Genomic DNA, 21,717 nt, shown 5'->3' with positions numbered 1-21,717 from the left:
ACAAGAGGAGTTGAGTATATGAGCGAAGAGGTCCTTCTGCAGTAGTACAGGGCCCTAGTGAGACCGTACCTGGAGTACTGTGTGCAGTTTTGGTCTCCAAATTTAAGGAAGGATATTCTTGCTATTGAGGGCGTGCAGCGTAACCATTAACTTGGTTAATTCCCGGAATGGCGGGACTGTCATATGTTGAAAGACTGGAGCGACTAGGCTGTTGGAGAAAAAAAAAGCGACTAGGCTTGTATACACTGGAATTTAGAAGGATGAGAGGGGATCTTATTGAAACATATAAGATTATTAAGGGGTTGGACACGTTAGAGGAGTTGGAGTCCAGAACCAGGGGCCACAGTTTAAGAATAAGGGGGTAGGCCATTTAGAACAGATGAGGAAAAACTTTTTCAGTCAGAGTTGGAAATCTATGGAATTCTCTGCCTCAGAAGGCAGTGGAGGCCAATTCTCTGAATGCATTCAAGAGAGAGCTAGATAGAGCTCTTAAGGATAGCGGAGTCAGGGCATATGGGGAGAAGGCAGGAACGGGGTACTGATTGAGAATGATCAGCCATGATCACGTTGAATGGTGGTGCTGGCTCGAAGGGCCGAACGGCCTACTCCTGCACCTATTGTCTATTGACAAGGAGAGTGTTCCCCTGGTCCTCGCAATTCACTCCACCAACCTTCATATCCAACACGTCATTCTCGGACACTTCCATCACATCCAATGTGATCTCGCTAGCGGGTGCATCTTCCCATCTCCACCCCTTTCTGCCTTCCACAGAGACTGCTTCCTCCACAACTCCATGGTTCACTCATCCCATCCAAACCACCACCTTCCCAGTACTTTCCCCTGCAATCGCTGGAGATGTAACAACGGTCCCTATCCTTCTCCCTCGACTCCATCTAGGGATCCCAACAGTTTTTCCAGGTGAAACTGAGGTTCACATGCACCTTCCATGCTTAACTACTGCATCTGGTGCTACTGTTTATTTTAATGGCACAATAGATATGGAGAACCTTGTATCTTTGAGAGCAGCATGCAGAAGCCCAGCAAGCACTGCCTCCCATATGTTGCCCTCCAAGCACAACCCCCTGGAAGTCTGGGTTCCACGTAAACGTCATCACTCCTTGGAGCTACAATGAAGCATGTCGTCCTTGATGCAAGAAACTACTTTAATAGGCTTGTGATAATTTCTTATGTAAATGTCTTGCTCCAAGGTGCTTCTTAACAAATTAAAATTGTGCCAATTCAAATTATAAGATGGCCACTGTTAAATTCCATTTAAATTTAATATTTAGTAATTTATTTCCAAAAATCCCCTTTCATTTCTAACATTTCCATTTAATTGAGTGTTTTGTTACTAATTTTGTTGCTGGTACGCTTGAGAATGAGTAGCACAAATGGCAAATTAATGTACTTATCTCTATAACGTATGAGCGCGATTACCATTCCTTAATTTTGTGCATTAACTTTAAATTAGTGGCATGTGGTCCATTTTGGTCGCCAGCCAGCTCAAAATGAACCTTTCAAGCACCTTGTTGCACACGCTGTCTCGTTAGTTAAACATACACACAAACATTAAGTTCCTGGATTTCAGTTGCAACTACAAATCAAACACTTAAAACTGTCTTGCACTAGGATCTTGATTTGTGAACTAGTTTTTTGAGTGGTGTCTCGGTTTGCTGTGTTTCACATTGTGGTGTTGTTGGATTTTATCCCAAGGGATGTTGACATACCAACTGGATTTGAGTTTACGATTCCATGTGCCATTCAATGACAATGCAATTAGTGTGCTATTTAAGGTTGCAGAAATAGAAATGTTCATGTTTATTTCTGAATCTTGATTTCAATTTGTAATGCTAAATTGGCTCAATAGAATTAAAAGTTTAATTATTTTAGTCATTTGAGATTGAAAATTAGTTTTGCCTTCAATGCTTTGTGTATTTCCAGTAGTCTGGGTTCTTTCGCTCACAAACAGTATGGTGTTCTTTCCAGTAGTTAAAATATTTGGGTTCACTTTTAATTATGTATTCCAATTATGCAGCATTTTAGGATCAACTAAATTTAAGTGTTTGCTATAGAGCTATATTGAATAGAAATGAGAAGTGAGCAGATCACCTTTTCTGCATGACTTGTTAATAATCGTTGACCCTACTTGAAGGGTCCTGAGCCAAAACATTTGTCTATTTCAGCTCGCAGATGCTACTTGACCTGAGTTTCTCCAGCAGTTTTTTGCTCTAATTGCTGGCTGGATGTCTTTAGCATCATGTTTATTTTGATGCAGCTGGCAATCCATTCAGTGAAAATCAATTTTTAGTTTTGGTTTCTTGCAGTCACAGACTAAACTTGTTAACTGCCACTTATTGCAATCTGTGATTTACTGCTGCTGCATCAGAAATAGTGAATTTTGCATTCCAGTCTGTCTTGGCCAGGTCTTCTGCTTCTGAGCAGCATTTTCAGTGTTTGGTTTCTGAATTATGAAAACATTGACATTTCTTCAGAAAATTGAATCTTTTAATTTGGATTGACATTCTGTTTTGAGCACAGTTGACTGAGGTCGAGCTTGTTATTTCATTTGGTTGTGTGTATCCTAAATGGCAAGGATTGTGTTTGGAGTGGGTAGTGAGAATTTTTTAAAGTGTAGATTTTGCAACATTATTTGAAGAGGATCCCTTGAGTGGTTTAGCTGTGCAGTTCTCAAAGAGTAGAAAATGGTGTTAGTGGAGGGGCAGGGTTTTGGAATAACAACTGAAAATGAACAAAGGTTATGGTTAAGTCGGGGCAGAGGGGTCAGAAATAAATGAACCAAAGTGTCATGCAATGCATTATCCAGTCAATACAATGTTTTCTCCTACCCTTGAGGTCAAATCATTCCGGAAGAGTTCCTTAACTGTAGTACATGTACCTATTGTTTAACGCAACGAGTGGTACTGGCCTGGTGTTCAAGATTTTTACTCTAGCTGCCACTAATCAATGAAATCAAATTGGTGTCAATCATTGTACTGGCCTGTGTAGAAACAAGATGTTGGTTTACACAAGGATATTGATTTGAAATCAAAAGATTCTCTACCAGCTTTTTCCTCCCCACTCCTTTCAAATCAGACTGAAGGGTCCTGACCTGAAATGTCATCTATTCACGTTCTCCAGAGATCTTGCCTGACCTGAGGTACTCCAGTGCTTTGTCCTTTTTTATTGGCCTATTGGATTAATGTTATAATTTTGGCTGAGAGCACATACAACTGAAAAATGGATTGTAGTACAGACTCTAGTCATAAAACAAATAATGCAAACTGCAAAATAACTGATCTGAAATGCTACATGGCCTGTAGCAACACCCAAGCCCCTCCCCCGACACTTCCCTCAAATTTGGTTAATTCCATGGAACCTCGTGCTATCTTTTGTTGAGCCCAAAGGTTTTAAACATGCCAATTGTAAAGCCAACAAGCAGCATTGAAAAGCAGACTGTATTGCTGTGGGGGTATTGCTTTCTTAGTGTAGTTAATTTGGAACTTCTCCAGGGACCTTGGCTGAAAATATTAAAGTTAGCAAGCAACTTGTTGATCCTGTCAGTAAAACGAAAGGGATGTTGCAACCCCCTCAACCTGTTGATGGTTGTTACTTTTTCTGCTCAATCATGGCAGAAGCTTTATCTAAATTTGTTAGGTAAATTCCAAAATAATGAAGTACTTGACATCAAGTACTGTGCGAGGGAGCTCAAACAAAATGCTAGAGATTTGTGACTACAGTTGTTTGACTTGTTAACTCTAGGATGGGTTTTACTCCAACGATCATGTCTCAATGTTTTCCTTTTGTCATAATAATAATAATAATAATAATATTCATTTATTGTCATTGCAACGAGTACAACGAAATTAAAAAATAGCCAATCCTGACGGTGCGTACAAACATATATGCAATAAATGCAAAAAACAAATAAATACAGATTTTGTTGGACATGTTGATTTAGTTCTAAAAATGTGCAGCTGTAGAAAGGTGAGCAAGGTGTTTACTGGCAAGCTTGGCCACTGGCGTGTAACTTCCATGCCATTAGCTTTTATCTATTGCTACAAAGGGAAATCCTGCTGGTCGTATCAGTTACTTTCAATATCACCACTGACTGACTTAAATTGGAAATGAATGCAGTGTTCTCATCTACTGGGGTTCAGCTCAAAACTGGACTCCTTTGCTTTTTAATTTTACAATGCTTTTTTCAAATATAGGCTTGTTCAGATCAATATGGTTCACTTCATTATTCCTATCACTGGACAATATGTGCATCAGTGGTCCACTGCAACAGATGCAGTGAATAATTTAAAGTAATTTTGTCTGAACACTTGCTCTTTGTGACATGAACCATGAAGATTAAGAAAGTTTGCAGGATTGCATCACCTTCACGTCGTGAACGGCCCATGGCTCTGATGGCATTAAGTTGTGGGTGCAAGCCTCGATCAGGGCTTCGGCCTGTTTCTGGGTAGATATTCAAAACAGTATTAAAATGTTACACTAATGGAGATGTTGTCCTTGAAATGAAATGTCAAGCTGATTCACCATCTGTTCCTGACTATAAAAGATTATAGTACTCTTGGAAAAAGCCATTCTCTAGTTTCTTGCCAACATCACGGAAGCTATTTGAACATAATCTTGATCTGCACAGATTACCATTCTTTCCTAGATTCTATCAATGATTAAAGTACCAATTTGGCCAGTGTTTTGGGAAATCTTGACATTGTGGAAATGCATTTAGAAGTATGACACTTTCATTTTTAAATGTGGTTCATCTCTTATGGTGGAGGGCAATGCCACAGTGCTGATTTCTTGGGGTGAGAGCAAAGTTTATGTAAATTGCAAAGGAGAGGATGTATAACTGCAGAGAAAACAAATTGCTTCATGGGAATAGTTCAGTGAGTCTAAAATGGAGTATAAAATCCTGCATGATGCGTATTCTGGTTGAGTTGGAAGTGCAAGTAATTCAGTCATAGTTTTCAGTCGATTATAAATGAGACTAAAGTCTATCAAAATGGGTGTGCTATGATGAGTTGCGCTTTAGTTGAGAATTAATTAAATAGAAGTGGGCAGATATACTGCCTATGCCTTTGTAGTGATTTTGAAATGTCCTTATATAAATTCAATCCAAAGTTCTAATGTTCTTGTTTAAATGCTTGCCACATTCTTCAAATGAGTACTTCACGCCTCGGGGAATGAAGGAAACTAGCTGCTTAACATGCTCTTGGTGTAAAAATACAACCTAACAAAATTAAATATTAGACCAAAGAAATATTGAATAGTCAGTTGCATAGCACAGATGCAGCCTCTCCCAGAACAAATCTTATCATACTAACCAAGGTCTTCCTGAACTGTCCCATTTGTCTGCATTTGGCCCACATCCCACTAAACCTTTCCTTCTGTCCAAATGTTGTAATTGTACCTGGTTCTACCACATCCTTTGGCAGCTCATTTCATATACATCACTCTATTGGGGGGAGGGGGAAGAGAGAAACTTGCCTCTTAGGTCCCCTCAAATCTTTCCTTCTCGCCTCAACCTATTCTTCAGTTTTAGACACTACCATCCTGGAAATAAGACTGACAGTCCATCTCATCAATTCCCCTCATTAAGCCTCTAAGATTGCCATGGGATTTTGTTACAGGAATATAATCCCAACAATCCAATCTTTCCCTATAACACAAGCCCCCACCCCCTCCAATCTGGTAAACATCCTTGCAAATCCCTTCTGCACCCTCTAGCTTAATCACACCTTTTCTATGTAATGTGGCAACCAGAGCTGTGCACAATATTCCAGGTGTGATCTTGTTAATGTCCTGAACAGCAGTAATATGATAAATGCAGCTTCACCTTGTCTCCCAGCATTGCTATTTTTAAAGAACTGTATATTTGTTGTTGTTTTAAAACATTCCTTTGGGCCTTGTTACTTTGCAAATCCTGACCTCGTTTAATTTCCCTACATACTTGTCTGAATTAAATTCCAGCTGACATTCCTTGACCACTTCCCGATTGATTTATATCCTCCCTACAGGCAACCTTTACTTCCACTGCATCACCATTTCTGGTGTCATCAGCAAACCTAATCATTATATGACAGTGAACCCAGCACTCTTTCCTGTGGCACACTACTGACTGCAGGTCTCCAATCTGAAAGTTGGCCTGCACTACCACCTGTCTCCTTTAACAAGGCTATTTTTTTTTGTCCAGTTGGCTAGCTCTCCCGCATTTCATGTGATCTAATCTTCAAAACCAGCCTGCCATGTAGAACCTGTTTAAAATACTTGCAGAAGTCAAGTTGAGTTTGTCATAAGTGGCCTCACAGGCACAGATGTGGACAAACTCACAAATACATTAGTATGCAAAGATTATACAAATTCTGTAAGACAACAAAGATTGCAAAGAACAAGACTGAAACTGTACAGTTCAAAAACTAGGCCACAAATGCATGCGGTGGTCCATACTATTACCAAAGTAGGATTAATGATGTGCAGGTTGGTTCAAGAATTTGATAGTTGCAGGAAACATTTTCTATGTTTCTATGAAAGTAGCTGTTCATAAACCATTTGGTGTACAACTAGAGCTTCTGTATTCCTACCTGACAGTAACAGAAAGGAGGTTATGGCCCAGACGGTAGAGATCCTTTGATAGATACTATTGCCCTACCCTCATCAATCCACTTGATTGTCTCTTTAAAAAATACAATCACATTTGAGACACTTTCTCGCACAAAGCCATGCCGACTGTCCAAAACAACATTACAGAACTTTGCAGGTCAGGCAGCATCTGGAGGGAATTTCTACCAGCAGTTACTGCTCTATGCTAGCATCTGTATCCTGTCTTCCTTCAAATGCAAATGGATTCCATCTGAATCTCTTCCAATATTCTTGTCACCACATTTGTCTTGCCAGCCTGCCATTCCCTAGCTTGTCCTTGCAGTTCTAAAAAGTGCAATGACAGCTAACCACTAGCTAATGATAGCTAAACATCTACTAGTTCCTTGCCCATGTCGAAGGAAGACATTAAAAAAACTATCAGGGCCCCAGCAATTTCTTCCTTTGGATGCACTTGCTTAGTCCCTGGGGATTATGCATCTTTATTCGTCTCTACTCCCCTCCTCCACCACTTGCAATGTAGATATGCTTTGGGGTATTATGTCAATCATTCTTGAAGCAGTTCTTTAGCAATGTGTTAATCTGCCCTTTCCTTATTCCTATTCCCTCTAGTGTTTGGAACTGGTTGTAATCTAAGAGTTTACAACACTCGGTCCTGCTTTTAACATTCTGCTTGTCTCCCTTATCTCTGCAAGACCTCGTCTCTTTTTCTACCTATGCCACGAGTACCAATATGTGCAATTACTGATTGCTCCCCCCTTCACTTGAGAATGTTATGCAGCCACTTGGACATCCTTGACTCTGGTACCTGGGAAGTAACATCCCATCCTGGAGTCTAGATTATGTCAGTACCCCAAAGAGAGTCTCCTATCACCACAGCCCTCCTTGTCTCCACCCTCCACAGCTATGAATCGGGGCCATTTGTTGTGCTGTGGATTTGGTGGTGGCAGACATTCCCCACCCTCACAGTATCTTGTCACTGAGAAAATGGCTGAGAATCTTGTATTCCCAGCCTACCCATACCATTTTCTGTAGCTATTACACTATTTTATACTATTTTCTTTTTTGTACTACCCCTGTATAATCTGCCTGGATAGTGTGCCAAATACTTTCATTACCTTGGTGCATGTGACAATGTATCAATGACTCTTCTACCTTTCCTGCTGGTCACCCAATTACCTTCAGCTTGCACTTTTGGTGTACCACCTCACTAAACTCCCTGTCTACAGCACTCTCAATATCACAAATGGACTTGAGCAAATCCAACGGTAGCTCTAGTTACTCAATGTGGTCAATCAAAAGCTGCAGCTGGACATACTTCCCATGGGCATAGTCATCATGGGCACTGGAAATTGTGATCACTCTGGAGGACTAGCCCTATTGCCATCTCTTGCCACCCAAGTTTGAAGACAAAAGCAAAAGATTTTGTCGTACCACCAGAGGATTTGGAGACTTAAATGGAAGGCTGGATGCTGTCGGAGCACAAATGGCAGTTGAGGCTAGGATTTTGAGTTGCCAGCAGTTTAACAGTGAGCATATTTCTAGGTGTAGGTGTTTCTGGATGACTTTCATCTTGTATCTGTAATGATATTTTGGATTTTGAAAGGAGGTAGATGAATGAGTGGCTCGGAGGATGAATAGAGCTAGAATTTATGTCTGATTGCAATGTAAGCCACATGGCAGCCAGCTCAAATTTCTTCCAACATGTTGGGGGATAAAACTCAACCAAGTTGAAAAGAAGTCAATTGGGCGAAGTTTAGTTTTAATAAATTGTTGCTGCTGCTGTACCTTTTTAGGTTGTTTAAATTGATAGTGTTTTGAACAGGTTTCTTGGATCTTTAAAAGTGCAACCATGTTGACCTAGAAATGTTTGTACCACCTGAGGTCCAAGAATGAAATCCATCATGATTTTCTAACTGGTTTGCATGTGATTTTGGGGTACAAGCATGTTTTTAACCAGGGCACAGTAAGGCAGTATACAGGATCTAATTGTGGAGCAATTGGTGTAAGCTTGGCTTGAAATGCTGTTCATGTTTCCAAATGTGCTTGACCATTTTGCTTAAATAATTAAAGTGAATGGTTGCATAGAAAGATTGCTTTTTGCACTTGAAACCGATCCAGCAATAAGTGAGTCATGATGAATTTTCATTTTTTCAGAAAGCGTATAATTTTTGAAATGTGCATATACAGGAAGTTCCCAGGTTAAAACTCTTCAGTTCCTGAGAACAGTGTGTAAGTCAGAAATGAATAAAAACTAAGGAAAGGAATTGCAATACCTGCTCACTCTGTCACAGTCATGGGAAGAGGAGCCTCGTTGTTTTGATGAGTGAGCCTGCTCAGCACTCCCACCTCTGCTTGACCCAGCCCCTGATTGTTGTTCGGTAGGGGGGTGGGTTGCTGAGTTAATTGGTCAGAAGCTGTGTGAAAATGCCCTAATTTTTACTGACTCTTGCCCTGCAACAGTCAGTATATTCATCCTGCTGGTCTCAAACACTCGTTCATATGTACAGATTGTCTGCAGGTTGGGCGTTTGTAACCAGGGAAGACCTATGGACATTTGACAAATTGTCTAAGCTATGTGATGGTCAGTGGAATGCACAAATTAAGTAACATAGAAAATAGGTGCAGGAGTAGGCCATTCGGCCCTTCGAGCCTGCACGGCCATTCAATATGATCATGGCTGATCATCCAACTCATTATCCTGTACCTGCCTTCTCTCCATACCCCTGGACCCCTTTAGCCACAAGGGCCACATCTAACTCCCTCTTAAATATAGCCAATGAACTGGCCTCAATTACCTTCCGTGGCAGAGAATTCCACAGATTCACCTCTCTCTGTGAAAAAAAACTTTCTCATCTCGGTCCTAAAAGACTTCCCCCTTATCCTTAAATTGTGACCCCTTGTTCTGGACTTCCCCAACATCAAGTAGATAGAATTGGGGCAAAAACCAAGCTCCGATGACCCCTGCATTGCAGCAGTTTGGGTAACAAATTCACCCTTGCAGAATTCAATATCACAATCCAGATATTTGCAGAATAAAATATGCTCTCGGCACTTATGAAGGGTCGAGGGTGTGTAAGAGGTTATCAATTTGTTTTGATGTAGCATAGTATTGCAGAGAATGGCAATGCAGACTATTGTCTCAGAACACATCCTCTCTAACATGGAGAAATGGGGATTGGCTGTACATAGGAAAATGTAGGAGGAGATTTTGCTGAAGTAGTAACTTGGGAAAATATGAACTGCGGCTATTTCAATTATACTGGTAACACTGCCTGCCATGGAACTCGGCTTGTGTGGAATGAAACATCACCAGAATATCTCTAAATTTGTCCAACTGAGCTGCAATATTAAGCCACAGGATTAAGCAGTTGGAGGTGAGCAATAAAAAGCTGTCATCATTGTATGTCCTAAACTATGCCTTTGGGTAGACACTTTATAAATGGGAATAGTACTGTTAATTTTCAGGTCCTCCCCAGACTACAAACACTTGTGGATAGCCTATGCATATGAATAAGTCTTTGGGGAAACCAGGATGGATTTGCTGGTAGATGCAGTGCTTCAGACGTCTTGTGTCAGGTGGGAACTTTGCATTTGCATGACTTCTGTCTCGGCTCCCTACCCAAGCACAATAATTTAGCACTGGGCTGTGGTGAGCTGGGAGCTCCGTGAAGACAATAGACAATGGGTGCAGGAGTAGGCCATTCAGCCCATTCGAGCTATCTAACTCTCTTGAAAGCATCCAGAGAATTGGCACCGCCATTCACTGTGATCATGGCTGATCATCCACAATCAAACCTCGTTCCTGCCTTCTCCCCATATCCCTCGACTACGCTATCCTTAAGAGCTCTATCTAACTCTCTTGAAAGCATCCAGAGAATTGGCCTCAACTGCCTTTTGAGGCAGGGAATTCCATATTCACAACTCTTGAGTGAAAATGTTTTTCCTCATCTCTGTTCTAAATGGCCTACCCCTTATTCTTAAACTGTGGCCCCTGGTTCTGGACTCCCCCAACATCGGGAGCATGTTTCCTGCCTCTAGTGTGTCCAATCCCTTAATCTTATGTTTCAATATGATCCCCTCTCATCCTTCTAAATTCCAGTGTACAAGACTCGCTTGCTCAATTGGTCAGTGAGGCTGGCTGGTAGGTGCTCTTCCCATATCTGCTCCCTTTCCTGTTACAACTGTCTGTGATCCTCTCCAAATGCTTGTTAGTTTTTGATTTATGAATAGTTTGTGTTCTAACCATTTTTGAAAAGGGAACCCTTTTATAACATATGGATGGCCTTTTGCATATTATTTAGCTTTGTACTTGGAATTGGTAGATGATGCAACTCATTGCACTTTGCCTGAGCTTAAATCTGAAAAACCCTCTCTACCATGAGAGGCAGTGGTACTTGCCAAGTGATAGACAAAGTAATGCATAATTGATTTCATGGATAAGCTTTATGAAATGCTAGTGGCAGTTGGAAGTTATAACATGGCTATTAAGAGTGGATGATGCCTAATCTACTCCTATGTTTTTCAAGTCCAATGTAGATTGTAACAAATGTTGACTCATAATAAAGATTACCAATGGCTGTATTTCCTAGAATTTGTGTTGTAATTTAACCCATGGCCTTCAAATTGAATGATTCAAAGTAGTTCTGGTCAGAAAATCAAGTGGAGAATTTGGGAATTTTTTTCTTGAAAGCACAATTGTGGCCCTTGAGAAATTGAGTTAAAACACTTCAATCTTTTGCATGTAGAAGTTTAAAGCTCTGACTTGACAATTGTTGTTTGCCATTTAACAATGAAAATCTACACCCTTTAAGGTTGAGGGAAAAGTAGGTATTAAGAGGTGGATTGCAAGTCATTGTACAAAAATAATCACTCTGGAAATGAACAAAAGTGTAAGGAAGGGATCATAAATGATTGTGATAGAGCGAGCAGGCATGGGAAGAAGGGGTGACTGCCAACCTCATTCGCTTGGTGAGTAGGCGAGTGACCATGCTCTGCACTCCCAACTCTGCTTGACCCAGCCCCTCAATGTTGTTGGTATGGGGGGGGGGGTCGATGGTTGGTTGGTGGGAAGAAGTGGAATTTCCTGATTCCCACTGACAGATATCTGCAGCTCTACAGTAGCACTTTATGCAAGCATACAATGTAGGCAACTTGGGACCATGGGATGCTCTTTCATTTCACAAGATTATGGTTTAACTTCAACCTTTTTCCTTGTTAAAGAATCTTCTATCCATACTAGTATGTTGCCTTTATCATGAGTTTTTATTTTCCAAAATTAACTTTGAAATGACACTTTATCAATGGTTGTACAGTGCATGCTCCCTGTGGCCCAACTCATTCATACTGTCCAAGATGCCATCTAAGCAAGTCTAATTTGGTCTTCTGAAAATATTAAATATATGCATGCATCCACCAACTTTCTTTTAAACCGTGCATATTTATATTTATTATTAAACATCTCATAAGTTGGTTAAATAGTACAGGTTAAGATAACTAGCTTGTAGTTTGGTCTTAAAAATTTATTTGGCAATTTTCCATCTAATAGAATCTTCCCTGAATTTCTGAAAATTAAACCTAGCAATTTTCCCCCAATTATTTCCCTGAAATATAAAATTATCATATGATGGCTGCTATCTATATCTTCACAATGATGGCCTTGATTTCATTTTATTGTATAACAACAAGCACAGAATAGTCTGTTCTTTGACCCAGAACATCTTTCTAAGAAACTAGCCTGAAAACTAATCTCTCATGTTGCCTGTTTTTCTCGTCAAAATGTAGATATCAAATTCCCAGTCAACCTGTTTTGCCATTTAGAACTAAGCATGAGCGACTCTTCAGTGAGGTTGCCTTTATTCTGTTAGTTGCCACTGTTGGGGCAAAGGGCAAACTATTGGTATTTATTAAATAGATGTTGGCTTAAGCTGCAGTGTGCAATTTAGGAAGCACGTGGGCTTGTTGCAAGGGGATTAGGATACAAGTGCAAATTGTCCACTGGTAGAGGGCTTTTGAGCTTTCATCTGGAGCATGTACCATTTTGGTCTTTGTATTTGGTAACCTACCCAGAGCCATTGCAGGATAGATTGCCCCATGTCCCATTCCAAGTATCAATCTAGAGGAAACTGGCCCAACGTGCTGATGGACTGTTTCTTAAGTAAATCTAAAGATGGTCAACTACTTCGCCATGGCACAAGATGCTAAATTGATTTAGGTCCTGGAGTTAAATCAGTATATTTTTGGGCTGAGGCACGAAAAGACTTGATGCACATCCTTATGTTTTATCCATTCAATTGATCTTGTCCTGAGATGTCACAGATGAGATTCTGTCTGCAAAAAATATCTTAATGGATAGGTTATGTAGTATTCCATGATTTAGGCTTATCCATGTTTGGGTTATTTTCCATTAGTGGAGTAGATTGTTTCATTGCCAACTTGGAACATGAAATATAGGACCTCATCATATAATGTCAGAGTGGGCTCAAGCAATGATAGGTTTTTGAATCTTTCCTTGATTACTGTATAAATTCTGTAGCAAGACCAAAATATAACAAGTGGAAGTCTACTGCTATGAAGAGTTCAGTGGGGGTCTGATTTGCAGCAGATGGATTCCGATCTGTCTCGAATGCACTTCAGTCCACATCACTGGAGGAAAACTAGCTAAAGTCCAGATTTGCTAACCTTTAAGAAATCTCTTCTGTCTGATCTCTGGTTCAAATGCCTGATCTCAACTAGGGGATGTATCCACATCTTTGTAGTTTCTGTCCGTAGGACCTCTCTGAACTTCAACGCAGACCCAACCTGCTAATTTCTCGGGACACCACCTCTCTACTCTGCCAGAGTCCAAGCATTTGAGCTGGTGAACAGCTTTTGTTGAAATCCACTCTTGCAAGTATATCCTAGTAGGGAGAACAGATTATGTACAATATTCCAGGATGATGCAAGTGGAACCTTGTTTACTTGTTATAGGATGTCTTGAATTGCAAGAGAATTTGAATACAAGAATGTAGGCTAATGTTTTACCTTCCAAATTACTTGTAGAGCAATAGCACTCTTTAATTCTTTCCACATTGAACATAAATAAAATCATTAGTATTCTACTTGTGCTGTTGATAATGTGCTAGCATGGATTAAGGATTTGCTAGCTAATAAAAACAAAGATAAGTGACCAGTTCTGGAATTGGAAGAATGGCTGATGGAATGCAGCAGAGGTTGATACTGGGCCAGAGTTCCATCTATATCAATAATCTGGATGAAGATACAAAGTAATATAACCAAATTAGCTGGTAATATTAAATGGAAATATAGATATTCAAGTGTATGTAAGTAGATTTCTGGATACAAGTTGAGGGAATAGATAGGCGTATGCTGTTAATATTAAAATGGACCTTCAGTGCAGTTGCATCAGAGGTTCTGGATATTATACTTGGTTTTCTCTTCCAAAGTTATGAATGTAGATTGTGCTGTATCCTCCTTCTGTTTCTAGTTTTTGACATGCCTCTACTCATGCTTGACTTTTAAAATAGCCCATTTATGCTATTTTGTCTCCATTGACCAATCAGTGTAAACCTTAAGTTCAATGCGTTGTAATTTTATAATTTCATATCATACCTGAAAGACGTCCACTTAATGGGTATCGGTTTCAAAACTGAGCAGTCATTTTAGTATTTTCTCCAGTACCTTTGCTGATTTCCTTTGGTCTATTCTAGACCTTCTGTACGCCAAGGACTAATCCAATGTGGCTCGGTGTGTATTCCCATAGGCAATGGGTGTATTACAGTGCCATTGAATTGCAAGTCGCACAGTAACCTGTTCACAAATGTGTGGTTTTGGTTGTCTGAATCCACTGCAGATTCATTCCAATCTTTATCCAGATGTGGGCAAGCCTGAATCCTAAAGATGTGACATAATATTTCCTTGTCTGGTATTGTACAGCCAGTGATTCTCCAGTGAGACGTCCCTGTCTTTATTCAACAACATTACAGAATTTCAGACTCCCTTGAAGGTCATTTGACTGAACATTGTGATTGTAAGCAGGCCAGAGATCTGTTCATAATGCCACCTACTTTCTTAAACCTTTATCTGCAAAGCACTCAGTCCCATACATCTCCGGTTGAGATGATGCTCAACATTAACCAGAACCAAACAGATATTAGCCACCAAACATTCACTTACTGCACCACTAGATAGCGCACACTGCAATCATGTGCACTACGAGAACTCATGAACCCCAAGATGACTTCCAAATCTGCAGCCTACAGAGAAGAGAGCAGCAAGAAGAACTTCCAGTCAAACTCAAACTATCTCTTCCTGTACAGTAGGTAAAAATTCTAACTCCCTCACAGTGCTATTTTCAAAAGGGTCACAGCAGTAAAGATTCATCACCTTCGTAGGCAATGAAGGTATTAAATGTTGCCTTGTCAGTGACGCGTGTAGAGAACTGATGCTGCGTAAATTGTATTGTTGTTCCTTGGTCTTATAGTGCAGCTCATTTCAGCTGATAAATTTAGAACAGCAAATTTTCCATTGTAAATATCTTTTCTCAAGTTCGGTATTAATCCTGAGCAAACTGAAAGCAAAACCATTGTCACTGTAATCTGAAACCAGAAAATGAATACAAATCAAACTTGCTCCAGTAAAAATAGAAGCCTGTAAACGCCACTCCTAGAAGCTTCCAGAGAAATGCCTGACACTGTAGAATGTGGCAGAATGGTATTTCTAACAATTCTTTCCTGGTTTAATTCTTGAACAGAATGAAGTATAATTTTCCTCAAGGTGGCATCACTGCCTTGCACAAGGAAGATAATTATATGTAAAGCAAGTCAGGCATTTTTTAAATGTAAACAGACACTAGGCTAGCAGAATTGTTCGGCTTGTTCTGCATTTGCTGATTCAGGGTTGTAGCAAGCAGTTGGAGGTTATCCAGGTCCAAGTATTGAAGGGGAGGAGAATGTGGTGGCGCAGCCGTTAACAGTGCGTTTTGCTTAATGTTGCCGAAGCTCCAAGCTGTGCATTTCAGGATAAACTTGAAGTTATAACCATTTGAGTTCTTGTACTAAAGTGATGTAATTTGCAGGATTGTAGTGAGTACATCAGCAGTTCAGTCACATGCTGAACTACTGGTGCAACCCAAGATGCATTCTCAGTTTTATAGGGTGCAGTCACAGGTTAGGGACTGGACAGATGGGATGCAACTAAAGTATGATCTCAAAAATGCTTTTAATTTCTCCCTCTAGATTTGAATAAACCCGATCCAGGAGCTAGCAGCAGGATGCTGTTTCCCACATCTGCACAGGATTCATCACGAGGCCTCCCAGACACTATGGACCTGTGTTTGGGCCTCCAGTCCTTGAATCTGACTGGGTGGGACCGACCATGGAGCACTCAGGACTCTGATACTGCAGTGGCTGCCAGTTCATCGGGTAAGTGCGACGTAAACTTCTGTTAGGACGAGGGCATTATTAGCTTATTTAGTGATGATTTGGTTTGCTTGATCTTTTAATTGAACAATCACATTATTCAGTGTTTAAATGCAAATTGAGGTCAAGCCTAAAATCTGTTGCATATTTCTTATAACCCTGTAATGTCACTTATTTTGAGGCATTTGCTCTGGCTCACTGTCTATGGCATCTAATCTTCAAAAATAAATCTTTGGTGTAAAATATATTTGCAATTGTATCTTTTTATTGCCCACATTACAAAGAGTCACTGATGGTGTTACATTAAAAGCACATTTGCAAGATTTAAGCTTTATTTTTAAACCATTTGTATTAATGTTTAAAGTACAATCAAAGCTGATTATTCTTTTTTTTTAAAAAAGCATGCCTCCAGAAGATGGCTTGTTTTCAAGTTAGTCCTGATATAACTGGTTGTCCCAACATCTGACCCTGCAATATTAAGATGCAAGGTTTTGTAAAGTCGATCATTGTGCAGAATTAATGGTGCATCAGCATGCTGGCAGCAACCTTGATGTGTCAGTCTGATTGCTTTTGGATTGCTTCTGCCTTTTGTTGTCTCTTACCCTTGCTCTCTCCCACTTTTCCCTCATTACCTTCCCCCCCAACAAACACCTTGAATCATAAGTACTACACCTGTTGGCAAAGGCTACAGATGTTTGAGTTACAGGTCATTAGACTATAGTATTTGGTATTGTTTAGTTAGCCAGTCTGTAGGCTGAGTTATCTTTTACTTAATAGCAACTTTGAGGTCCTAGAAGGACTTAACTTTGAAAAGAGCTTGTGAAAGTGGCCCTTTCCCTTCTGGCATTTTGTGGAATTTATGTTGCTAATTTCCAAGATGGCAAATAAAGTTGGAACACTATCACAATTTCTAAAAATTAAACCAATTCTCAGCTTTGATTTGTACCACTGAAATTTGTGGTTGAGACAAAGGACAATTTCAAGCTAGTTGTGACCTGCCTATTGAAGATTCAAATTGCTGATATTTTTGTTAATCTTAAATCATTGTTTAATGGTCTTTGAGTACACAAACCATTTCCAACAAGATGGATGAATTGCCAGTGCGGATAGCAATATAAGTGATCTAATAGCATGGGCACATGGTTGCAGGCTGACTGGTACTAGATCCTCAATATTCCAGATGTTCCAAAGAACAGACCAAAAGGTTGGGAGTGTTAAGGAAGGTATCACAGCAGCAAGCCATGGAGCAAAGACACCAGGTAGTAACGTTAAGTAGGTTTGGGTTGATCATGAATAATACATGACTGGGAATAGTCAATGCCAGTCAGTAATCAGGACATAACTATTTAGGAAAACTGAATATAATCAAATTAATCTTTGTACTTTTTTGTAAATTAAATGTTTGGCAATTGTGGGGATGTGATGGAGTTGATAGAGGGGGGTCTTGAAGCTGTGTATTTGGATTTCCAAGAGGCATTTGTCAAGTGGGTTCCTAAATTAATAACCCAAGGAGAAAGTATATCAGCATAGATTGAAAAATGACTGCTGAACAGAAATGGAGTTGGAATCAAGCCCTTTCAGGCTGATGGGATGTAAAATATTCCAGGGATTATATTTTTGTCTTGGTCAATGTAAATGCTTTTGATTTCTCCCTCTAGATTTGAATAAAACTGACCTGGGAACTAGCAGCAGGATGCTGTTTCCCACATCTGCACAGGATTTATCACTGGGCCTCCCAAACACTTTGGGCCTGTGTTTGGTTCCAGTCCTTGAATCTGACTGAGTGTTTAACTATGTACATTGACCTAGAGACAAAAATGCATGGTTTCCAAGTTTGCTAATACAAAAGATAGACACAAAATGCTGGAGTAACTCAGCGGGGCAGGCAACATCTCTGGAGAGAAAGCATGGGTGAAGTTTCAGCTCGAGACACTTCTAATACAAAATTGTGGTGAATGACATGTAATTCTGCAAGATGGAGTTTGGGTGAAAACTAGGCAAATGGAATCTAAAGTGCGAAACAGGTTATGCTATTCGGTAAGAGGATCAAAGGGTGGATGATCATCTAAATGGAGAGGTTGCAGATGAAGTTCAAAAGGATCTAAATGTTCTGATGCATAGATTGCAAATTGGCAGGTTCAACAGGTAAAGGCAAATGGTGTTTTTGCATTTATTGTAAGAGTTGGAGTTAAGGTAGGGAGGTTTTGTTAGTCATGTAGGTCACATCTGCACCTGGAATAGTGAGGATAGAGTAGCATTGGAGCCAATCCAAATAATATTCACCAGACTAGTTCTAGGGGTGAGAGGGTTGTCCTATCATAAGACTAGATAATTTAGATCTGCAATATGGAATTCAGGAGGATGAGGATTGACCTTATTCAAATAAACCAGAGGTTAGCAGGGTTGATGTTAAGAACTTTCCACTATTGAGTCGCAAGCAAGCACCTCAAATGGCTCATTTTCAACTATTGCCAAAAAGGACATTTGATCATTGATATTTTTTTTTAAATTTGAATCCTTGATAACTGCTAGATAATTTGACTTCCATCAAATCTGACTCTGATGAATGTCAGATCATTAGATGTATATAAGGTAGAGTTTGAGGAATTTGGTTATGGGGTACTGATACAGGAGTTGAGCCTGGCATGATCAGCCAAGGTTAAATAGGTGGGGCAGGCTTGGAAGGTCCAGTGGCCTACTATTTTATCTTCTGCATATGTGATCATGAATGGCTCACCATTTAGAACATAGTGCACTGGATGTTGGAGACGTGGGTATAATATGTACAGTATAATGTCCCAAAATAATTCAGGAGTGTTTTTCTAAATTCCAAGGGCAGTTGCCTCGTAACATTAGCTGAAATGCACTAATGATTGCACCATAGGATCAGTTGCTTTTTTAGTGTTGGCTGACAGAGAAATTTGTGGTTGCCTTTTGGCCACAAATTTCTTTAGGAAATATTCCTTCGAACTAATTAAAATAGCATTAAATGAAAGCAACCAGATTACTTCACTTTTACTGTTGCTTGCAAACTTGGCCCAATACTCCCATTTTTGCAATAGTACTATTTATTCAACGTAACATAGATTGAGGTTGTTATGGATTTTCTATTGATCATATGGGTAGAACAGTCACTGCTTTAACGCTTGGTGTATGCACAATGCGACTACGATGCAGTGTTTACTGAAAACAATTTTATAGGATGTGCAGATAAAAAAATATCTATCAGCAATATGCAGTAATCCAAAGTTAATAACCAAACTATATAAAGTAAAACAATGGTTTATGCTGAAAATTAGGTGCTATAAATTGAAGTATTGGCCAATTTGCATATGTCCATGGGGTTTGTGTACAGCACTAGAAGTATCAATGGCCTGGATTGTGCTTGATCCAGCTGTGCCCTGCCTTTCTCTTGCGAGAAACCAGCTGCAAGCAAAGCTGTCAAAAGGCTAGAGGGTTCCCAAGGCCCACCCAATGCCCCCAATGGCCTTTTGATAGCTTGTCAAGTCTTGAATTTTAAATCTTCAGTTTGAAATTAGTCTTTATTTTGGGCTAAACAGCACTGGGCTCACTGAGGTCATAGCCTCAGAATGAAAGGGTGCTTTTTTAGAAAGGGGAGGAGGAACTTTGGTCAGGGGGTAGTTAATCTGTGGAACTCATTGCCACAGAGGGCTGTGGAGGCCTAGTCAATGGATATTTTTAAGGCAAAGATAGACAAATTCTTGATTACAATGGGTGTCTAAGGTTATGGGGAGAAGGCAGGAAAATGGGATTAGGATGCAGAGATCAGCCATGATTGGTGGAGTGGACTAGATTGGGCCAAATTCTACTCCTATAACTTGTGAATTTGTAACCTAACTTCCCTTAATCAAAGAGTGAACCCCAATTCAAACAGATGTGGTGATAATTACATTTATAAGGATTTAAATCATGAATACCTCCCGACTTCAAACATCCAAACTGCAGTCAGTTTCAGGGTTCTTGCTGCATCCAAACTGTTTTTGGCTGTACTACATAGTTGGAATGAGTCTTGCAATGTATTGGGTGCCTTTTTGGATCAGGCAAGCCATTATTGGAGTTAAATCCTCATCGTAATGCAATGACCACACATTCAAATGGTGAAGTCTTGTGATGGGAAATGGTCTGTATATTTATTAATGGAAGAATTTTGAGGTTGGGTAAAGTGTTCACAACATCAATTGAGAACGAGTCTCCAAAAAGATAAAATCATGGTTTCTATTTGCTGTCAATTTATGATTGGTGGAAATAAGGAATTAAAGTTGAAGGCTGCAAGGTTTGTCACTAGTTCAACATCTTGCAGTGCAGGATTGCAATCGATTTCTGTCACACCGCAACATTTGGGACAAATCTGGCCCAATATGGCTCTGGGTATGGTAAATGCAGTGTTCAGATGTGTGGAAACCTGAAGTACAAATCATCATGACTTTGGAGTACGTATGGAGGTGTTGGAGGGGATTTTGTTTAATCTGTACCCTGAATCTGACTTCATGCGAGGCCTAATTGCCATCTTAATTATGGCTGTGTTATGAACAGATGAAGAACATCCCGTAGAGCAGTGGCGAGTTTTCAAATGTTGGTTTATTCAAGGCCCTAACATTGTGCACCGAGAAACACTTTGAGAGAATCCAGAATGTTAAAAAATTGCAGCACCCACAGCATTTTAATATTTCTGCAACATAACGGTTATGTGTGGATTTTACACCTTTGAAGGAATTCACCATACTACACAGGTTCCTGGGTTAAACATATTGCAAACTACTGTCTTATTTTCAGAATTCCCAACATCAAAGTGGTAATATTCTCAGTGGATCCTATGGATCTGGGATGTTGTCTTCCTGGAAGGGCAATTTTATGGATCTGAGATATTGCTGATGCTTAATTTGACACTGAAGGAAGAAACTCATTGTGGTATTAGTTGTGGCCACGAGTTATATATTCTGTACAATTAACAGATTTGGATTTGGAGTTTCATTTTAGGATTGGCTGGAAGGCAATTCTATTTGATTGAAGGAAAATTAGTTTATAGATTAGAGGGAAAGCAATATTAAAGCCTCATGAATGCTAGGAATTAAATTGAGCATATTGATTGTATACCAATTCTACCAAGTGCACTTATTTATGGGCTCTGGGTAAAAATGAGCACTGCACTGTTTTAGGAGAATCTGGTGCAAATCTTAGATCCTGTTTCAGTGCAAGCTCAAACATTTTATTGGATAGAGAATTAAAATGGCCAGTTTTATTCATTAATCTTGTAAAGTAGCAATTGAGCTGAGTGGGTACAAAAAGACTGAAGTATGCAATTGGATTGATAGTGTTTTACTGGAGCAATGAAGATGCAAGGCAAGGTTATAACTTAACCATTGACTCTTGGCGGTGATGGCTATTGAGCAGTATGTGTGTGTGTGAATGTTGGTAGCTGGGCCTAAAGGTGTTTTTGCTTACAGAACCAAATGGAGAAAGGAAAGCATTGTGTTTGCATCAGAACTTGGAAGGTGCCATTTGTCTTTCGAGAAAATGAAATGTGAATAAAATGTTATTATATGGAATAGAGCTGTTTCGAATGCTCCATAATGACCCTGTTTCAAAGGAGGAATTGTAGGGAGGCTGCTTGATGCAAGCACTGCTCAGCTATTTGGGTATGTGTTTTAACTGAAGCTGTACAGTTTGAAATTG

The 21,717-nt window shown here is 39.8% G+C and overlaps 1 protein-coding gene across 8 annotated transcripts in view; it reads left to right on the top strand.

Annotated features, from left to right (window-relative positions):
• Window positions 1-21,717, top strand: part of LOC144610936 (cytoplasmic polyadenylation element-binding protein 1-like) — a 191,239-nt gene that overhangs the window by 153,473 nt on the left and 16,049 nt on the right. For all 8 annotated transcript variants that reach the window (XM_078429962.1, XM_078429956.1, XM_078429961.1 and 5 more), the window contains exon 3: window positions 15,841-16,026. In XM_078429962.1, coding sequence (XP_078286088.1) covers window positions 15,841-16,026 — 186 coding nt within the window. The remainder of the gene's footprint in view (window positions 1-15,840; window positions 16,027-21,717) is intronic.

Source organism: Rhinoraja longicauda, chromosome 38 (assembly GCF_053455715.1).
Source record: "Rhinoraja longicauda isolate Sanriku21f chromosome 38, sRhiLon1.1, whole genome shotgun sequence".
NCBI lineage: Eukaryota > Metazoa > Chordata > Chondrichthyes > Rajiformes > Arhynchobatidae > Rhinoraja > Rhinoraja longicauda.
The sequence above is the reverse complement of the archived record's forward strand: the minus strand, read 5'-3'. Positions and strand labels throughout refer to the sequence as shown.